The sequence below is a fragment of the Charadrius vociferus genome, unplaced genomic scaffold, assembly GCF_000708025.1.
Source record: "Charadrius vociferus isolate BGI_N301 unplaced genomic scaffold, ASM70802v2 scaffold472, whole genome shotgun sequence".
Lineage (NCBI taxonomy): Eukaryota > Metazoa > Chordata > Aves > Charadriiformes > Charadriidae > Charadrius > Charadrius vociferus.
In genome coordinates, this window is record NW_009647735.1 from 6,828,037 (window position 1) to 6,844,987 (window position 16,951).

The following is a 16,951-nucleotide window of genomic DNA, read 5'->3' on the forward strand; positions in this document are numbered from 1 at the left end:
CATTCTAAATTTAAACTAAAACAAAGCATTCCATTTAATTTAACTTGGATTATAGCATTTCAATCTAGTTCACCCATTTATCTTTTTTTGCTTCCATTACAAAGCACATCCATCTCTATGACAATACTGGGAGAGAATTAAATGGTCCCTATACTCCAGAAGAAAGCCTGCTCCCTAGAATTACTAGGGGCAAGTACCAACACTCTTTGTGCCACTGTCAGAGATGAATGGATGGATGGCACAGGGGGGATCCTCAGTCCAGCAGCTCTAAGGAACCACTGCTGAAGAATAAAACTTTTCAATAAAGTCACTCAAAACAAACACCTCCTCTCACAAAAAAGCCAAACACACACGACAACAAAAAACCAACCCCTCAAGACGGCTACTCTCTCCCTCACAAAGTTAAAAGCTACAGGTTTCATTCAACCTAGGAGTACTGAGTTTAGTTCAATGGACTGCTTACCACTCGAATTACAGCACACAAAAAACAGTAAGAAAAAATACAGACCAAACTGGCCAATGACACAGAACATCTTAACTTGTGACAGATTGAGCAAAAAAAAAAAAAAAAAAATTACATAAAGATTAACTTTGTCTTCCCCATACTGATACCTCTGCTTGCATTTGTTGTCTAGAAATTACTCTCAGAAGTCTGATATACCAATATAAAAATTGAAAACTATTAAATGCAAGATAGCACTTTGATAAAAATACCAAACCACAAAAGAATGCCTGCAAAGAAAATGATACCAGGTACCTAGGTATAATTCCAAAACATCAGTGCTCTTCCAGTAGAGAAAGGTTTGTTTGGTTAAAGAAGCCTGAAGACCACACTTCCCTATAAGTCATCACAATTAGTTCAAGTTCAGACGATGAGAAAGTTGTTGGGGTAAGACAGAAGAAACACTTTTCCCAGGTAGTTATAAGGAATGGAAGAACTTAAAAGGTTACCATCTGAAGCAAATATTTATCTGTTTTCAAAATGGTGAATGCTAAGCAGAGATAAACGTTTAATACTTTAGTTCTTGACAGAACAAGGAATAAGTTGTACAAATTTGGAATGGCTGATATTAGGTTTCTTATCGACACCTAATCTGGTAAATGCACTCAAAAGTCACCCTCTGGTTTTAATACAAACTTTAAAACATATAGCTACATGGTAAATATCTTGGTTTACAAAAAATAGAGAGAAACCAAGCTTGGCAGATTGAGACCCCTGATTTATACCTTGTATGGGCCTATGGGCCAGAGTGCTCACCTCAAAGACCAATTTTTAATAAAACTCTTCCATTACAGGCCAGTTCGCTCGCTATGAGTTGGAGTATTTTCCAGACTGTTGTTTGAAGAATTCAGCGGTATTGTACACTGCTAACTTTTACCATTCAAAGATGAGGATAAGAATTGCACAATTAATCCAAGTAGAAAGCTACACTTTATAGTTATAAAAAAAAATACTTGAGCAAAGTCTAAAAAGATACTTTTGAATCTTGGCCAATATGCTAAAAATTACTGTAAATTTTTAAAAAGTGTTTATAAACAAAGCCTCAAACGTCCAGTTTCATTTCTATGACTAAGATCCAAGATAGGACTCCGGGATCTTTTATATGACTAAAGCATATTTTGTAGCAGAAGGAGGTGATACTGAAAATGCTTCTTTTGCATCATTCTGTCTTCAGTCTTCACTTTGGCTCTCACTACCAGCTAGGCAAATATAGAATACCATTTTGTAAACATGAAGACAACCTGAGACAACCTGACATACACTTTTTAAAGATTATAAATGTAATATGCCAAAGTTTTGCTAACACTTTTTTAAAGAATGTAAAATCACTGGGGTAACTGATCAATGCAACATTTATAATGAAAGCCTTGTAGATACAAGTACCAAATTGTATGAATTTATCAGTGTTGCTTATTTCTCAAAGTAAAGTATGTTACACATTTGTTACCCAAACCCAACTACCTAGTAATTATGGCATACCTGCAGTAATCCTCATCTTATCCATTAATTTAGCTTAGTTCTCAAAATATTCTAACAAAGATGTGTCCTACACTCAATCAGTCATGATCAAACAGATTTTAAAAAACAGAACAAGAATTTTGCCTCTCACTGTTGAAAAGATACTGACATGAATTCTCTTTAAGTTCAGCTCAGGATCTTCTCTGAATCGTAAGACCCTAAAAGTAATCTAATGATTTCTAAACACTTCATTAATGTATGTCTCACTAAATCTACATCACACTAAAAGCCAGCTGGTATTAGCTGAACCTTAAATGCGCATACTAAGACCACAATCACTGGCTTGTGCATCTACCTCTTCAAGTAGAATCACCAGCATTCCCAAAGTGTGAGACGCTAATTTACTTCACTGCAGCTTCCTCAGCCCAGGCCCACTTTTGCACAATTATTTCACACCTTTTAAAAATCAGCTCCTTGTACTGCAACTGATCTTTAAGTCTGTTACAACTGGCAAGGAAATAAAAAATTGAGCTTTTTTGAAAGTCACACCTATCCCTGCTGTTATCCATAAAAACTAATCAAGCTTCTACAAGTCTTGCTCTTTATCACATTAAGAATGACCAACTAATAAAGACAAGACAGGATAAGATATTGAACATAATTTAATTGAGAGATCAAACAGGAGCTTCACAAAAACAATCAGTTAAAGGATGTGAAAATTCTTCCACTTTAATTACTGCCTGGATTTGCATTAACAAAAGATATTAAATATCAAAAACACAAAGAAGAATAAAAGTACTTTCAGATGTTTTAGTTTCAATATGAAACATTTTTGTGCATTTTAAAAGTATTTCTTTATCCAGATAGACAGCAACAACAGTGAAAATTCAAACCTTTGTAGTAGCTGACATTATTTCTCATCTTTGACTTGCAGATACCACTTTTACCAATGAGAAAGAATAATTTTTACTCAGCCTTTCACTCACAGTCAACTGGTCAAGTCTTTTTAGCTTGCATTCAGTTACATTCTCTTTCACCAAGGCAGCAAGCCACTATAGGGATGTGCCCCTTTCCCATTTTAAGGGGTAAATATTTCATAAGAACTCACAACAGGTTCAGTCGAATGGCAACAAGCTCCAGGCACAACATTAAGTCAGACAAACCAGGCTTGGATTGACACAGTGATAACCAGAATTAAAATAAATAAATCATTTACGCACACACCAAGGAGTTCTAACAGAGCTAGAGATCAGAAGTTGCATTGCACATGAATTGCAGTATTACGATCTCCTAATTGGAGACAAAGTGTGTGATTCCACTACACCTTTCTAGCCACAGACAAAAGGCAATGTCAATTTACATTAGTCTATGTTAAGCAAAATCTCTACCACAACATTTAGCATGACAACTACTGATCCTCACACTAATTTCACTCCATTATTAGCCGTTGGTTTACTTTTTGATCCTTTTTGCAATAGTCATCTGATACTTTTTTTTTTTTAAATACTTTGCTTTATGAAGTTGCATAGCATCATACTTCTCATGAAATTCAGACCACAAACTTTCCAAACTTCACAAGTCACACGCTAGCACACTTGCTCTCTGGACAAGCTATACTACAAACTATTATAAAGAAATACCACCTTGGAATTGGAAAAATTACAGCAATTGAGGTTTCAAATGCAGCTTCATTACAATGGGGACAATACCTGGCTGCAGTAGTTTTAAGCCTGATCTCCCAAAGAGGGGGGCAATACCGTTATCAACAAAAGTACACGTTTGGTTGTTCAGACTATAAAACTCATTTTTAGAAAGAAAATATGCCAGAGTGGGTAGCAAAGTCTTTGCTTCTGTGCTACAGATGCCCCTGCAACAGACACAGCGCAGGCCCTGTGCTAAGGCGACATAACGTGACTTAATACAGAGCTGCATTGACAAAGTATCTTACGTATATTCCCAGGTTGCCAGAGTCAAAAAATCACTCAATGGGTGATGCTGGAAGGGACCTCCACAGGTCCTCTTGCCCAAACCCCCTGCTCAAGCAGGGCTGTCTAAAGCAGGTTACCCAGAACCATGTCCAGACGGCTTTTCAAGATCTCAAAGGATGGAGATCCCATAAGCAACACATCAGCTGCTTTGGCCAGTGCCATACCACCAGCTACATGTCCTGACTGACTCTGTAATACAACCACAAGACTCAGGAGCAATGGCCACATCTTGATGGTGAACCAATACCAGAGCACTTTCCAATGTCTGCACTGTGTATTGTGGCTGTTGGTATACCATGAAAGTATTAATTAAAAAAAGAGACTTTCCTTGGTTGAGACCTTGGAACAAAGGAACTTAAATTTCAAATGTGAGTTTGTTCACTACCAAAAAGTTTCTGTGAATCCCTCCACATACTTCTAAAACCTGGTCAGTCCTTGCTTATTACAAGCTCATCAAATGATGCTAGCAAAGTTAAGACTGTCACATCTGCACATGTATTCATGCTGTTAGAAAACATTAAGTAACAATAAAGCTATTTTTAACCCCAGATATACTAGCATGTATCAAATTCTTGCTAGTTTTACATCTCTTTAGATTGTATTCAAAACTAATTGATAGACATCACTATCGTCAGAAAAACATGCTTGTGTAAAAGCTGTACATCTTACTCACAGAAGAGTCCATTTGGTTGTATCTTGCAATATCTTTATGAAGAGTCCTCAGGATGATCATAGCCACCATTCCAGATAAGAAGAGAACAATTACGAGGGAATTCATTATACTGTAGGTAAAGAAAAAGTCAAACTTTCAATCCACTTATTCAGGTTTCAGGACATGCACCCCAACTCATACCACATGTACAGCTCAAGGCCGAGGGACAGTTTAGATGTTCATTCAGACCTTTTAGTATTTTCCCACCCATAGAAGATAAACTCTTTTAAGTTGTTTACCTTTATGATCTCTTAGGAGACAGAAGTGAGAAGAATAATATTTTATGATATATGATTAATTCTCAAGACGGTTACGTATTGCTGTTCTTTATTTTCCTCCTTATATAGCTCAGAAGTAATTTCCCTACTAAAACAGCTCGTAAAGCAGACCTTGTCAAGCAGATTTTATATCTATCAACCAATGAAATCTACATCATGCCATTTAGTATTCTGCAGAGATATATTTAATCAGACTAGCCTTTTCAAACACTTTATGCTGCAAAACATTAACATTTCAACATAAATTATATATTTACTTGATATCATTTGTGTGTGGCACAGAGGGAAATAATTAAGAGCTTTTCATATACATCTTTTACTCATAAAAAAAGCTCTTATTTTTACTGTAAGAAGCTGCCACATACAAAACATGTAGTCAACATTCACCTCTCACTTGGCAGTTAGAGAAAGACAGGTAGTAACAATACGAACACTGCAGAGCAGCAACATCTCAAAAGTTCTACAGAATGGAGATGATAAAGTAAAATGATGGAAGTTGCTTTCCTTTCAGACACTAATAGTGCATTCCTTTGGTGAAACGCAATACTACAGTTGCTCCCAAGAGATAGAAGACTGATAAAAGTTACTACACATATGAAAACAAGAAAGTTTTCTTGCCTGAAAACTAACAGACTTTGTTCTACCACAGCAGAAGTTATATATCCCTAGAAGCACAAATAAGAACTCTTTGTGCTCACCTGCAAGGTTATTCACTGAATAAATGCGAATCTTACCTAAACCACTGGATGTTTGTATGTGGCATGGACTCCAAAATGTAGTCCCATCTGGAAGCCCACTTAATATTATTCTTTTCCTATAAAGAAATCAAATAGCAATTAATAGAAACAAGTAGAAGTTTGTTGCAGTCTCTGAGAAGGAATAAGCACATCAAACCTCTTCCACAAACCTTCCATTCAACATTAATATCTAAGCCTGGTATCAACCCTGGATGTTAGAACTCCCTCTTGCATTAATTTTTTTTTTTTTATCTCTTGAGCCTCTCAGAGAATATCTTGTTCATTGAAATCTCCTATCCGTGTCTTCTACCTTCTACTGAGGCTTCACTAAGCCTCATCTTTCCATGATTCGCTATGTAGCTCCCTGCAGCTCCCAAATGCATGCTGAAAAAACAATCATGCCATCAGTACAAGATACTCCCAGCATAGCACGCTGATCTTGAAACTTCAGCTTTGTTAAACGTACTCTGTGTTTCTAGTTTCCCCTGGAATTTTTCTCTCTCATCATCTTTAATGCATTTAGTACAGGCTTCCTCACTCCCTGTCATAATGCTGTCTGATACAGACTATTTTCCACTCCGATTCCTGGCAGACAACTTTCATTTCCAAATATCCCTGTGAAGGATTTAAGAAGAAGAAATCATTCAGCAACTTTCACCTTTGCAAGATGCTTCCATTCTCTTTATCTCCTTCTCTAAATGCTTCACGTGAGAGCTATACAAGTGATGATTCTTTCTGACCCCCAAGTGTTGTCCTCTACAGTTTGTCTCGTGACATACATCTGCTGTCCTGCTACCAAATTCTACCTCCCAACTGGCATGAAGTTCTGCTGAACTTTTTCATTTATCACCAGGTGGTAAGTTTGTACAATTAATTCTCAAAATTTAGACTATGTCTCCAGCCTAGAATTTTTAAGTTCTGATTCGTGTTCTGGTTCAAGAACATGTAACAATGAAGAACTGCACCAACACAACGAGGTGGTTGACATTGCCCTAAATTGCCCTTTATCAGCCCAATCAGTAGTTGATCAGTAGTTCACCACTAGTTGGGAGAGAATTTCAGAAGTGTGGTTCTAAAGTGCGTTACTTGAGTATCAAACTGCTCACATGCTTACATTTTTGTATGCTTGTGTATTACACATTAGAGGCACAATCGTGTATGCTTCTCACACACACAAAGCCAAATACCTTGCCTATATCAATGAATTAAAGCAGATACCACAGCTTTCTCATCAGAAGTCACCTGCCATATCAGAAAGTACCATAAAACAGTTACACATTTTACTGGTTTATGTATTCAGGCTTACTGAAACTAATGTTCTCCTATTTAAAAATACTTCTCCCTGTTAAATACATCCCTTTTAAGTTATTTTTAAGTTATTTATCAGGTATTATTTCAAATCAAGGCTAATGGGTAACAGAGAAAATAAGCAGTTAGGAAGCGCCTGGCGATTGGGACGTGCCGAGTGCCATCTGCTGGAAGCGCCTGAACCCAGGACAGCTACACCTCACCTGCTCAACGCCTGAGAAAAAGGGAGTAGGCAGCAAAAATGCATAACACATTGCGTGAATAACCAGACAAAGTTCACATTGCAACTCTAAATTGTAATTTATCATCAAGATTTAAACACAAATGTTAATAGACAGGAGGCTCATTCATGTAGTAAAATTAGAGAGTCTAAGGAGGACTGGGTGTCTCAAGGGAAAAGTAACAGGATACAGAGCCTTGCACCTCAAGGTCATTGGTTCAAATCAAATTCAATTTGGTAGCATGAAAGCTGTTAACCGTATGACGGCTGCTTGACTGCCTATACAAAACAAGCTGGAGGTGTCAAGCCAAATCCTGTAAGACTGGTGCCTTACATCAGAAAAACAACCATGCTTTCGGGACAGACGGGAACCAAGGTACCAAGGTTTGAAGTAGCTTGAACCAAATTATTCTCACCCCGCCAGGAGGCTCACTTTCCGTGCTGGGGTAAAGACCCAGATGCAAGAAAGCCTAATTTCCTCCTAAGTCATAACAGGCTGAATAAAGCACTGAAGTATTAGTAAACATTAGAGTATTAACTCTAAAAGATAAATAGCCACCTACTCAAAAAAAGCTAGTGAATAAAATAAAAGCAATACAAAATCAGACAAAACGTGCAACTTCAGTAGAAAAAAAAGGTTTACTATATGCTAAAATTAACAACACAAAAGCGTCTCCAAATATAATACAAACATTTCTTCAACATGAGACTGAGTACCCTGACTGAACTCTGAAAACATAAAGCATACCTCAAGGAAGACAACTCTTGCAGTTATTCAATCTACTACCTTTCTTTTAGCAATAAAACATGGGGGGGGGCTTTATTTATACATTCCAAGTGTCATTTAACTACACTAATGGAAAAGTAGTTTTGGGAAAACTGCTTCACAAGACCATCCTTATGGAACTTACACTGCTTTAATCCAGTTTTGGCTATTAGCAAATTATCCAGCTGTTTTAATTTCATTCTTTTGGGGAATTACATATTCATGTAACAGATTCAATACTTACTTCAAATGTCACAGAGTAAGTGTAAATCAAGTTCAGTTTATTGGTGAATTCCCCAGGAATCTCCATAGGTGGACCTTCACAACTTAAGTTGTTTTCATCTGTATGTTTGTAGCTAAGTTGGGGAAAAAAAAAAAAATAAAAAGTTAGTTGCATATGCCCCACAGGATGAATTTTCACAAATTCTATTCTAAGATAACTAAAACAAGTTTTTATTTTAAAAAACACAACCAGGGAGAGCTGCATATATAATTTTGTACCAGCTATTCAACTTCTTTGAGAACCTGTTTTTCCTGTTCTGCTACCAACAAAGGTTGAAGATCTTAAAATATATTTATATTAATACTTATGTTTGTAGCTAGAAATAATATGAGAAAAATAAAATCCCACATACAATTAGATATCATTATTCAGAACTTGGATCACTATCCTACTTTCAGTTAATATCTGTTCACACTTCTAGGCATTTGAAAGCATTGTAAATAAAGTTGTTTGCTGAGCATGTGGGAGACAAGAACCACAGACCTCTGAAAGGTCTTGAGATGTGGTTTCACCCTACCTGCCTTCCTGCCACAATCAGAATGAAGTCCTAGTCAAAATGCTGCTTGTTTAAGCAGGCTGAGAAGTCTGAAGATCTTTACCTGGTAAGACGCTAAGTTTAAATACAAAATACCCCTTCTCTGCCATCATGCCTCCCCTCCATATTTTAACAAGACTGCATTATTGGTGAGGGACTTAACCTCAGTGTGTGTTCGTCAGTAAGGAAGACAAGAAATTTCTTAGCAATGTCCCACAGGTTCTCGCCTTCCCTCAAGTTTCAAAAGGAGAAGGGTGCTTACTTAATTTACTTTAGTGGATTTGGGAGTGTCTTTTTTGGGGTTTTTTGGTTTTGGGGTTTTTTTGTGGATTTTTTTTTTTTCTTTTTACACTGGGGCAAAAGAAGCGACTGTGGGAACCTTTCCATTTTCCATTCCTACACAAGTGGTATAATTTTACCTCTCATCAGTCTTGTGCGCTCTGAAAAATATAGAACAACATTCTATGTTCTAGAGTCCAAATACGCAAACCCTTCTCTGCAGTACCTTAGAGACACTTCAGCTATAGAAGCACAAAGTTGAAGAAACCTTAAGGTTTGCTTGAATTCACTCCTGTAAACCTGCTCTAACACTGGGAAATAGCTTCCCTCTCACACCCTCTTGGGCAAGTTGTATTTATCCAATTTAGATAACCAATTCTACCTTAGATGCACTATTCTACGTCAACAACTAAGTCAAGCTATAAGATAATAAAAACTTTCATGAAAGGCCTAGGGTGCTCCAACCTCAATTACTCCCCATCAGGAGAGCTTCAAGATTGAAGCAAAGCACCAAGTAAAACACCAGGTCAGAGAATGACAAAATTAAGGTTATGTGCAACCTAACTGTGCCCCCTTGTGGTCTACGTTAATGGTGAAGAGACAAACTCTCATTTTTCAACCATTCAGCATGCAACGGATAAAGCTTTAATCAAAAATGGAGGAGCTTGGTGGAATCTTCTTGCTACCATATCAGAGCAGAGGTAAGTGGAAGGAATAAACTTGCATAGCAAGTATAACTCACTAAAAATACACTATACCATTGCAACAGAAAAAACAGGTATACCCAAGTCATGTTGTACCATATATGTCTATAGAACTTGAGAAACTGTGGTAGCGTAATCTAGGAACGTACTTAATCTCTGTAGAAAAGAGGGAAGAGTTTAGCTAAAAAAGTCCAACCTGTTTTGTAATTTTATAAATGGGCTGCAGTTTTCAAATATAGGTAAGCATAAACTGTGCATGAACAGACTAACAAGGAGCCAAAGTAATCGTTTCAGTCTGTTTCTGACCTCTGAATTGCTGCGCCTCCTCTCTGGTCAACACAGAAACACAGAAGCTACTGTTTAATAAAATAAGTTAGTGTTCTTAGAAAATCAGTCATCATCTTCTGCTGTTCTGAATACCAGTATTAACCTGATATTTCACCTACAGCTCAGTATCCGAACTAACACAGGAGAAAGTACACCTGTACAAATAATGTATGTTCATACAAAGTACACTTTGGAGGCAACGAAGCAACAATAAGAGAGATGACATGGGAAACTGTCACTCAGCTACAGGATGTTTCTCAGTGTATCTGAAAATATGTCTTTTAAAAGAATGTAATGCACACCCAGCCACAAATCAATAAAAAACTGAAAAAGCTTCTATTGTGTGTGTCAGTTTCTAAGAGTCTGCATAAGCAGTTTTTCCACCAGGAGGGACCTTGGAGAACATTTTAAAAGCAACGTTCAATGGCATTTACAGTCATGGAACTACTCTTTGTAAATACAGTTCCAGCTGTCAACCAGTATACTGAAAGCTTTATCAGAATTCAGAACAACCAGTTTCTCAGAACTTACTGACACCATATTGACACCAAGTATCATTTCTATGTTTGCAACTACTCTTAGGACTCACTTTTACTAGAACTAGCTGCTTTAAAGCACAATTACCTTTGCGGTCTCAGCCTCGCCATCACCAGTCTTGCACCAGGCCAGTTTTCATCCTTCCCGCTATGGTACATGATTGTTATGTCAACGTGGTTGAAGAGGTAGAAAGTGTTCTTCTTGTTAAACTCAGACTACAAAATACCATCAATAGATTGAGAAACTTCGACAGGAGAGGGCGCAAGCAGTCAAGAACTTTAAAATTAGACTACTGTCCCATGAACGAGCAAGAATAGGAAATACTTCAACAGTGACTTTTTTTAATATACCTGCATCAAATATTTAAATATATTCCTATATAGTATATTGTATTATATAAATAAAACCCACATAATGAAGTATCATGTCTGTGTTACTAGTAAAATTTGGCCCCATTTTTGTATTTACTGCAAAAAGCTGACAAAACAAGTTCAAAGATGTATTTATTGAAGGTACAAGTAACTCAGATTCACCGTTTCTTCCCGCGCCCCCCTGCAGTCTTCCTGGTAGACACTCCAGCTACTGAAGCTCACAAGCTAGGTTCTGCTTCAACAAACTACCTTTTACGTTCAGTAGCTATTCTGCTTTGTCATACCTAACCTTTCAGAATTCTGAATTATGAACTATATAAAGCTCAGATGATACCAGAGTCAACTAAGTTGACCTGGATTTCCTTTTCTCCTCAATACTGTCATTGTTTAAATACTTTAACTTTAATTTGAATTAGGGGGCCAGGATGACAGACTGCTAGTTGAGTTTCCAAGTAAAAAAATTCCTTTATTTATTGTGTGTATTAGCCATTTTCCCATTGCCGTACAACTTCTGTACCCTGTCCCCTCCCAGCAAAATACGAAGGTGTCTTGCATTAAATTTATCTAGATTCTTTACCTATGATCAAGGTTCCCATCAGGAGAAGACTGGAATCATTGGAATCATACCTGTGTCATACTATAACCCCACCTTTAGGTACCCGTTTCCTCCATTTCCAAAGTAGCAGCTGAAGAAATAATATATCTCATGAGCTGCATAAACACAAGGATGAACTGTAGCTGTGCCATTGCATGCTAACAACCCCTTTCCTGCTCCTGCCCCCATTTTTAAAGAGATAATTATGCCTGCTGGAATAGGTATCAGGGTATACTTCTAAAAGAGGATGACATTCCCCAACTCAGCCCAGAGATTACAGTCACATCCATGGTGCTACATTCTTATTTGCCCATGTAACAATCATCCCGCTAGTGCTATGCCACACAACATTCTCATCGCAATTAGAATCTACAGACTAAAACTGACACTGGGTACGACAGCTACGCTGGCAGAGCATCCACACCACAGCTAGCACACACGATTTGCACAGCGCTTCATGGATACACAGTACAAGCTCCCTAAGCACTCACTAGGAAATTCAATCACTGCTGCCTATGTACGCCCAAAAAACCAACCAACCAACTTTTCATCCAAGTTGCTGACTTTGCTACAAGCATTTTCTGCGCACCAGATAGCTTCCAACACAACATACACTAGTATCAATTCAACATAAAACCAACCTCACATACAAAGTAATAGAGCTGGACACCTAACTGGAATAGGTTATTTAATTCACAGATCGTTTTCAATAGTCTAGGGAACCTGAGGAGTAACCGAGTTGGAAGGCGACCGCAGACAGAATAAACTGAACACGCATGATAAATGCATCACTTCCAAAAGGCATCAGACCTGTCGAATACAAATAAATAGACTGCACTGCATACAAGCAGTAAGTCACACAGCAGAGCAGATTCATAGCAGAGAACTCTCTCCTCACTGAGAGGAGTGTGGTCCCTCACCCCACAAAAGATAAAACCGTCTCACTATTATCTGTAACTGTACTAGTTCACCATGGAACTCCCAGGATGACTGACATATTTCAAATTGTTGTCAATATAACTCTTTCTGTGTCACAGCTGTGTTTGTTATCTTCTAGCCATCTGGGAAAATCCTGACACATTTAACTTGTAAACTGTGCTAGACGTAACTCTTGCAACTAGAACGCAGTGCTCATTTCTAGGTCTTCACTAGAAAGCTTACATCAGAAATTGATAAAAGAAAGTCTTGCACACAAGTACGACATGGACAAAGAGTGAATAGGTACCAGGATGGATACACATGAAATTTTAGAAGAAACCCTCAATTTTTTAAGGCTTTTAAACACCAATACAGTTTTTTCATAGCTTTATGTTGGTCGAAATGTGAACATTTTTTTTGGACAATTGTACCAGTGAAACACTGCATACAGAAGCAGCATTCAGCTTTGTCAATGCCCACATTCTGAACATTAACCATGTTTACAAGGGTACTTGTTCTTTCTCAGGAAAAGAAAGATTAAAAAAAAAACTGTAAATGAAATTACAATTGCTATAGCAACGAAAGAAGTTCCACCACTTACATTTATAACACAAGCATCTTTAACTCTACCATCTGGAGTAACAAAACATCCTATTGGAAATCCTGGATTACAGTATTTTTGTCCATCTTCCACATCGTAGCACCACGTTACAGGCATGTTATCGATAATCCTAGACAGAAATAATCAAAGAACATGTCCTCAGAAAGGGATTACCCCTTATCTCGCATTGATATTTAACATTCATGTAATGCACACCGTTTTCAGTAGTGCACACAAGTCACACAGTAGAGGACAACCATCACATAAAAGAAGGAAGAAAGTAACCCCTTAGAACATAGATAACAAAACAAAAAGCCAGCAAAAAAAAACCCAAAACAATCCCAGCCTCAAGCACATACGTCAGCTTACCAGTGATGCTGATAATTCAACTGCATTCCTTTCTTTAAAAAAGCCAGTTTGCTTCTATCAGCACTGTTTCCTGGGTCATATGATCTTGTACAAACCTTCTTGCATGTTTCTTGCTTTTTAAAAGTGAACTGTTAAAAAAAGCACACGAAAAGAGGAATTTCAGTTTTGCTTCAAATGTAAAGCTGACTTTGAGATACTTGACTTCATTGCTATAAAAGTTTCTAAAGCAAGAATTTTCCGTACAACAGCTTTAACAAATGTCAAGATTTATGTATATCCAGCACCAGTAATGCCCTTTCACGTTGCAATAGCCCAGATCAAGGTTTATCTGGAGGTAATTTAAGACTGAAGTTTGAAAATGCATGAAAGGGTATTGTTTTTTTTCTTTTACCAGTTTGTTTTATTCGGGTAATTTCATCATCTGCTAAAACAGACTTTCAACTACAAATTTTTTTCAATGTTTCATGTTAATATGTTTCCCCCATGATGACTAAGTTTCAAGACGAGGGTGCCAAAAATGCAACAAGTTGCACTTCAAGTGCAGATACCACCTAACACAAACATGCTCACATTTGTGTACCAAACTTTTATTCTAACCCAGTTACGATTTACCTGGTAGTGAGCTAACACACTTAAAACATGACTGAATATTTTAACATTATCAAGGCCTGAATGCTAACCAATAACAAAGCATTTTCTAATTGCTGTAGTGTGCAGTCATTTCAAACAAGTTATACTTCATCTATTCAATGGGTATCCAGCCCAAATGACCCATCATGCTAGCTTCTTGCGGCCAGCAGTCTTAAGATTTAAAATTACAGAGTCAAAGAGAGACTTCTAGAAGCAGTTCACACAAGAGAGGAGGCATCACCTCTTTAAAACTACCATGAAAAGATGTGACTGGGTCCCTAATGACTGAGCAGCAGTAGACTCAAACTCTGCTGCCTTTTTCTCACAAGGATTTGGATTATCTACCAACCCTCACACACAAACATAGCCCAGGTTTCGGTTTCACCAGCAAATCCCTGTCTGCAAACTGCACTTGAACTGTATAGAGCTTTCAAGCTTTAAGATCCAGTGTTTGACCACATGTCCTTTACTGCTAATCATTTTCCCAAGTTGACTCGGCAGCTTTTTAAAGATGCTACATCTGGTTATTGCTAATGCAGGGCATGAGACAGAAAAATAGTACATATCTAACCTACAAAATACTTCCATATATTTATTTTACAGACGATTTCAAGTGGCATGCATCAACAATGAAAAATTTGGTTTCAGACAACAGATGTCAAGTGTGTTCAAGCAGAGAAAAGCTGAAAGTGAGCTCCAACTTGGCTTCCCCTTCCCGCCCTGGGAGTTGCCCAACAGTAAAACCAAGTATATGAAACAGTTCCTGAATCTGGGGCGGCAAGTGGGAGGGGTTTTGTTTGTCTTACATGAACAGTACAAAGCCTATATTAAAAAAAAAAAATTATAAAAATCATCACACAATCATCAAATCTTCGGTTATGTCTACGGATTACAGCCATCAGAATGACAGCTATCACATTTAAACAGGATCAACTTCAAGGGATAAAATAACCTTATAAGGAGACGATGCTATTCTCTCCCCAAACAGCACTTGTCCAAGATTTTCTGACGGCCTTTTCTCTTCTGTATCTTGACAGAAGTCAAAACTGGAAAAAAGTGGAAAAGATTACCTTTAATTTTTAATTGACATATAACTGTAAATATCAGCCTAAACCAATTTCTTAAGTTATGTCCTTAACATGGCTGTTTTCATGCTTCTTCTGGTGGGTCAGCCACTGTTAGTAAAAATATGAGTGCCTTTGCAAAGAAATTTGGTGTATATTATATAGAAATATTGCTATTTTGATATCAATTTCAACCAAGATATATCACGGCTGAAGTATCTTTAACAAAATGCACGATGCATAGTCTAAGCACCCTTTTCAAATGACAATTTAAACAAACAATAGAATGTTTCATATTAAGAAAAAGACTGCTATGGACCACACATTTCTCTTGCAAAAAAAGTTTCAGAAAAATAACTACACCCCTTCCTTAAAGGAGACTTTACAATAGTATTTAATGTGAAAAATGGTCCAAAGAAGGGAAGTGGTTTTAATATTAATGTGCCACACTGCCAAACGCCATTCACCAATTCTTTTCAACTACACACAGCCTGAAACAGCTAAATCTGGCAGAGAGAATGTAACCATTCTGGATCTTCGTTATTTAAACACGGATAGCAGCAGGTTATTTAAAAAAAGAAAGAAAAAAAAAAACACCAACAAAAAAAACCCCGCTTATCTTTGGTCAATAAGTACTTTTGCTCAATAAGTGGTCCTAAATTCATTGGCTTCCATAAAGTTTAATGCAAATAGAGACATTGTGGTCTTTTCAAGCCAGTTTCTGGTCTTGCTGCTACTGTTGCACTGTGCAGGGTAAGCCCTACAACACCAGCGAGTTTCTCTTTTCTGCATGCCCAACAGCAAGACTGCAAATCATATTGTGTATCATTGCTTAGCAGGCCTACAAATATTTGCAAAAGCAGGTCATAAGTTTTCACAGGCAAGAATTAAAATAAGAACCCCAAGAATTAGATACAGAGCTTTGGCGGAAAAAGGAAAAATAACAACGACGCTCCTTCCAATTTCTTTTAGTTGCCAGAAACAAGGAACGCAAAGCTCCTGTCTTCCTAGATTCGACTAACAGGAAGAACTTTCAAACGTATCAAAGTCAACACTAGAACCAGTACTCAGCTCAAAAATACCTTGGTCTTTAACAACAACCGAGGGCAGTCAGGAGGCACAGGTGCGGCCTTCATCCTTTCCACCCTCTTGTATTTCATTCCTGTCGCTGAGCGCTGCATTTACTCTTCCATCCCCGCAGCAAAAACACTGCTTATTAAGAAACACGCGTGCTGCACCTAGAAGAGCAGACAGGCTTCCCAAAGGCTTCCCGAAGCCTGCTGCCATGTACTTACGCATCATACTCGTAGGGCAGAACCGATTCCACCGAGTCCAGTCTGTTCACGAAGAGCTCAATCAGCGACTGACACGGAGAAGGGCAGGGAGAGAAAAATAATAATTAAAAAACCCCATTAAAATATAGACTGGCGAAACCAAACGCACGGCAAGGGCTGTCACAAGTTTGGGAGCTCTTTATGCCACGGCCGAGTTACCACAGACTCCTGACAGGCCCCGACCGATGGCCCACGCCGCCGCCGCCACAGGAGGCTGTGTAATACGGAACGAAGCAAGCGGGAAAGGACCCTCCCCGGCCCTGACTGGAAAAGGGAAGGTTTCGCCCTAATAAAAACCACCAGGTGCAGCAAAGGAAAAGGGAGCAGGGGGTGGCTGGCTTCCCGGAGCAAAGGTTGCCGCCTGAAGGAGACCGCACGGGGCCCGCACGGAGGGGGTCGGGGGATACTCGGCGGTTCCCCCCCGCCGCCCTCACC

At 38.2% G+C, this 16,951-nt stretch overlaps 1 protein-coding gene across 1 annotated transcript in view; it reads right to left on the bottom strand.

Annotated features, from left to right (window-relative positions):
• The window catches only part of LOC104283590 (transmembrane 9 superfamily member 2-like), a 34,580-nt gene that overhangs the window by 16,306 nt on the left and 1,323 nt on the right, over positions 1-16,951 (bottom strand). Inside the window, exons 2-9 of the mRNA XM_009881790.1 lie at positions 16,478-16,545; positions 15,071-15,164; positions 13,489-13,616; positions 13,120-13,249; positions 10,722-10,849; positions 8,214-8,325; positions 5,673-5,752; positions 4,622-4,730 (exon numbers count right to left, since the gene is read on the bottom strand). Of these exons, the coding sequence (XP_009880092.1) occupies positions 4,622-4,730; positions 5,673-5,752; positions 8,214-8,325; positions 10,722-10,849; positions 13,120-13,249; positions 13,489-13,616; positions 15,071-15,164; positions 16,478-16,545 (849 nt within the window). The remainder of the gene's footprint in view (positions 1-4,621; positions 4,731-5,672; positions 5,753-8,213; positions 8,326-10,721; positions 10,850-13,119; positions 13,250-13,488; positions 13,617-15,070; positions 15,165-16,477; positions 16,546-16,951) is intronic.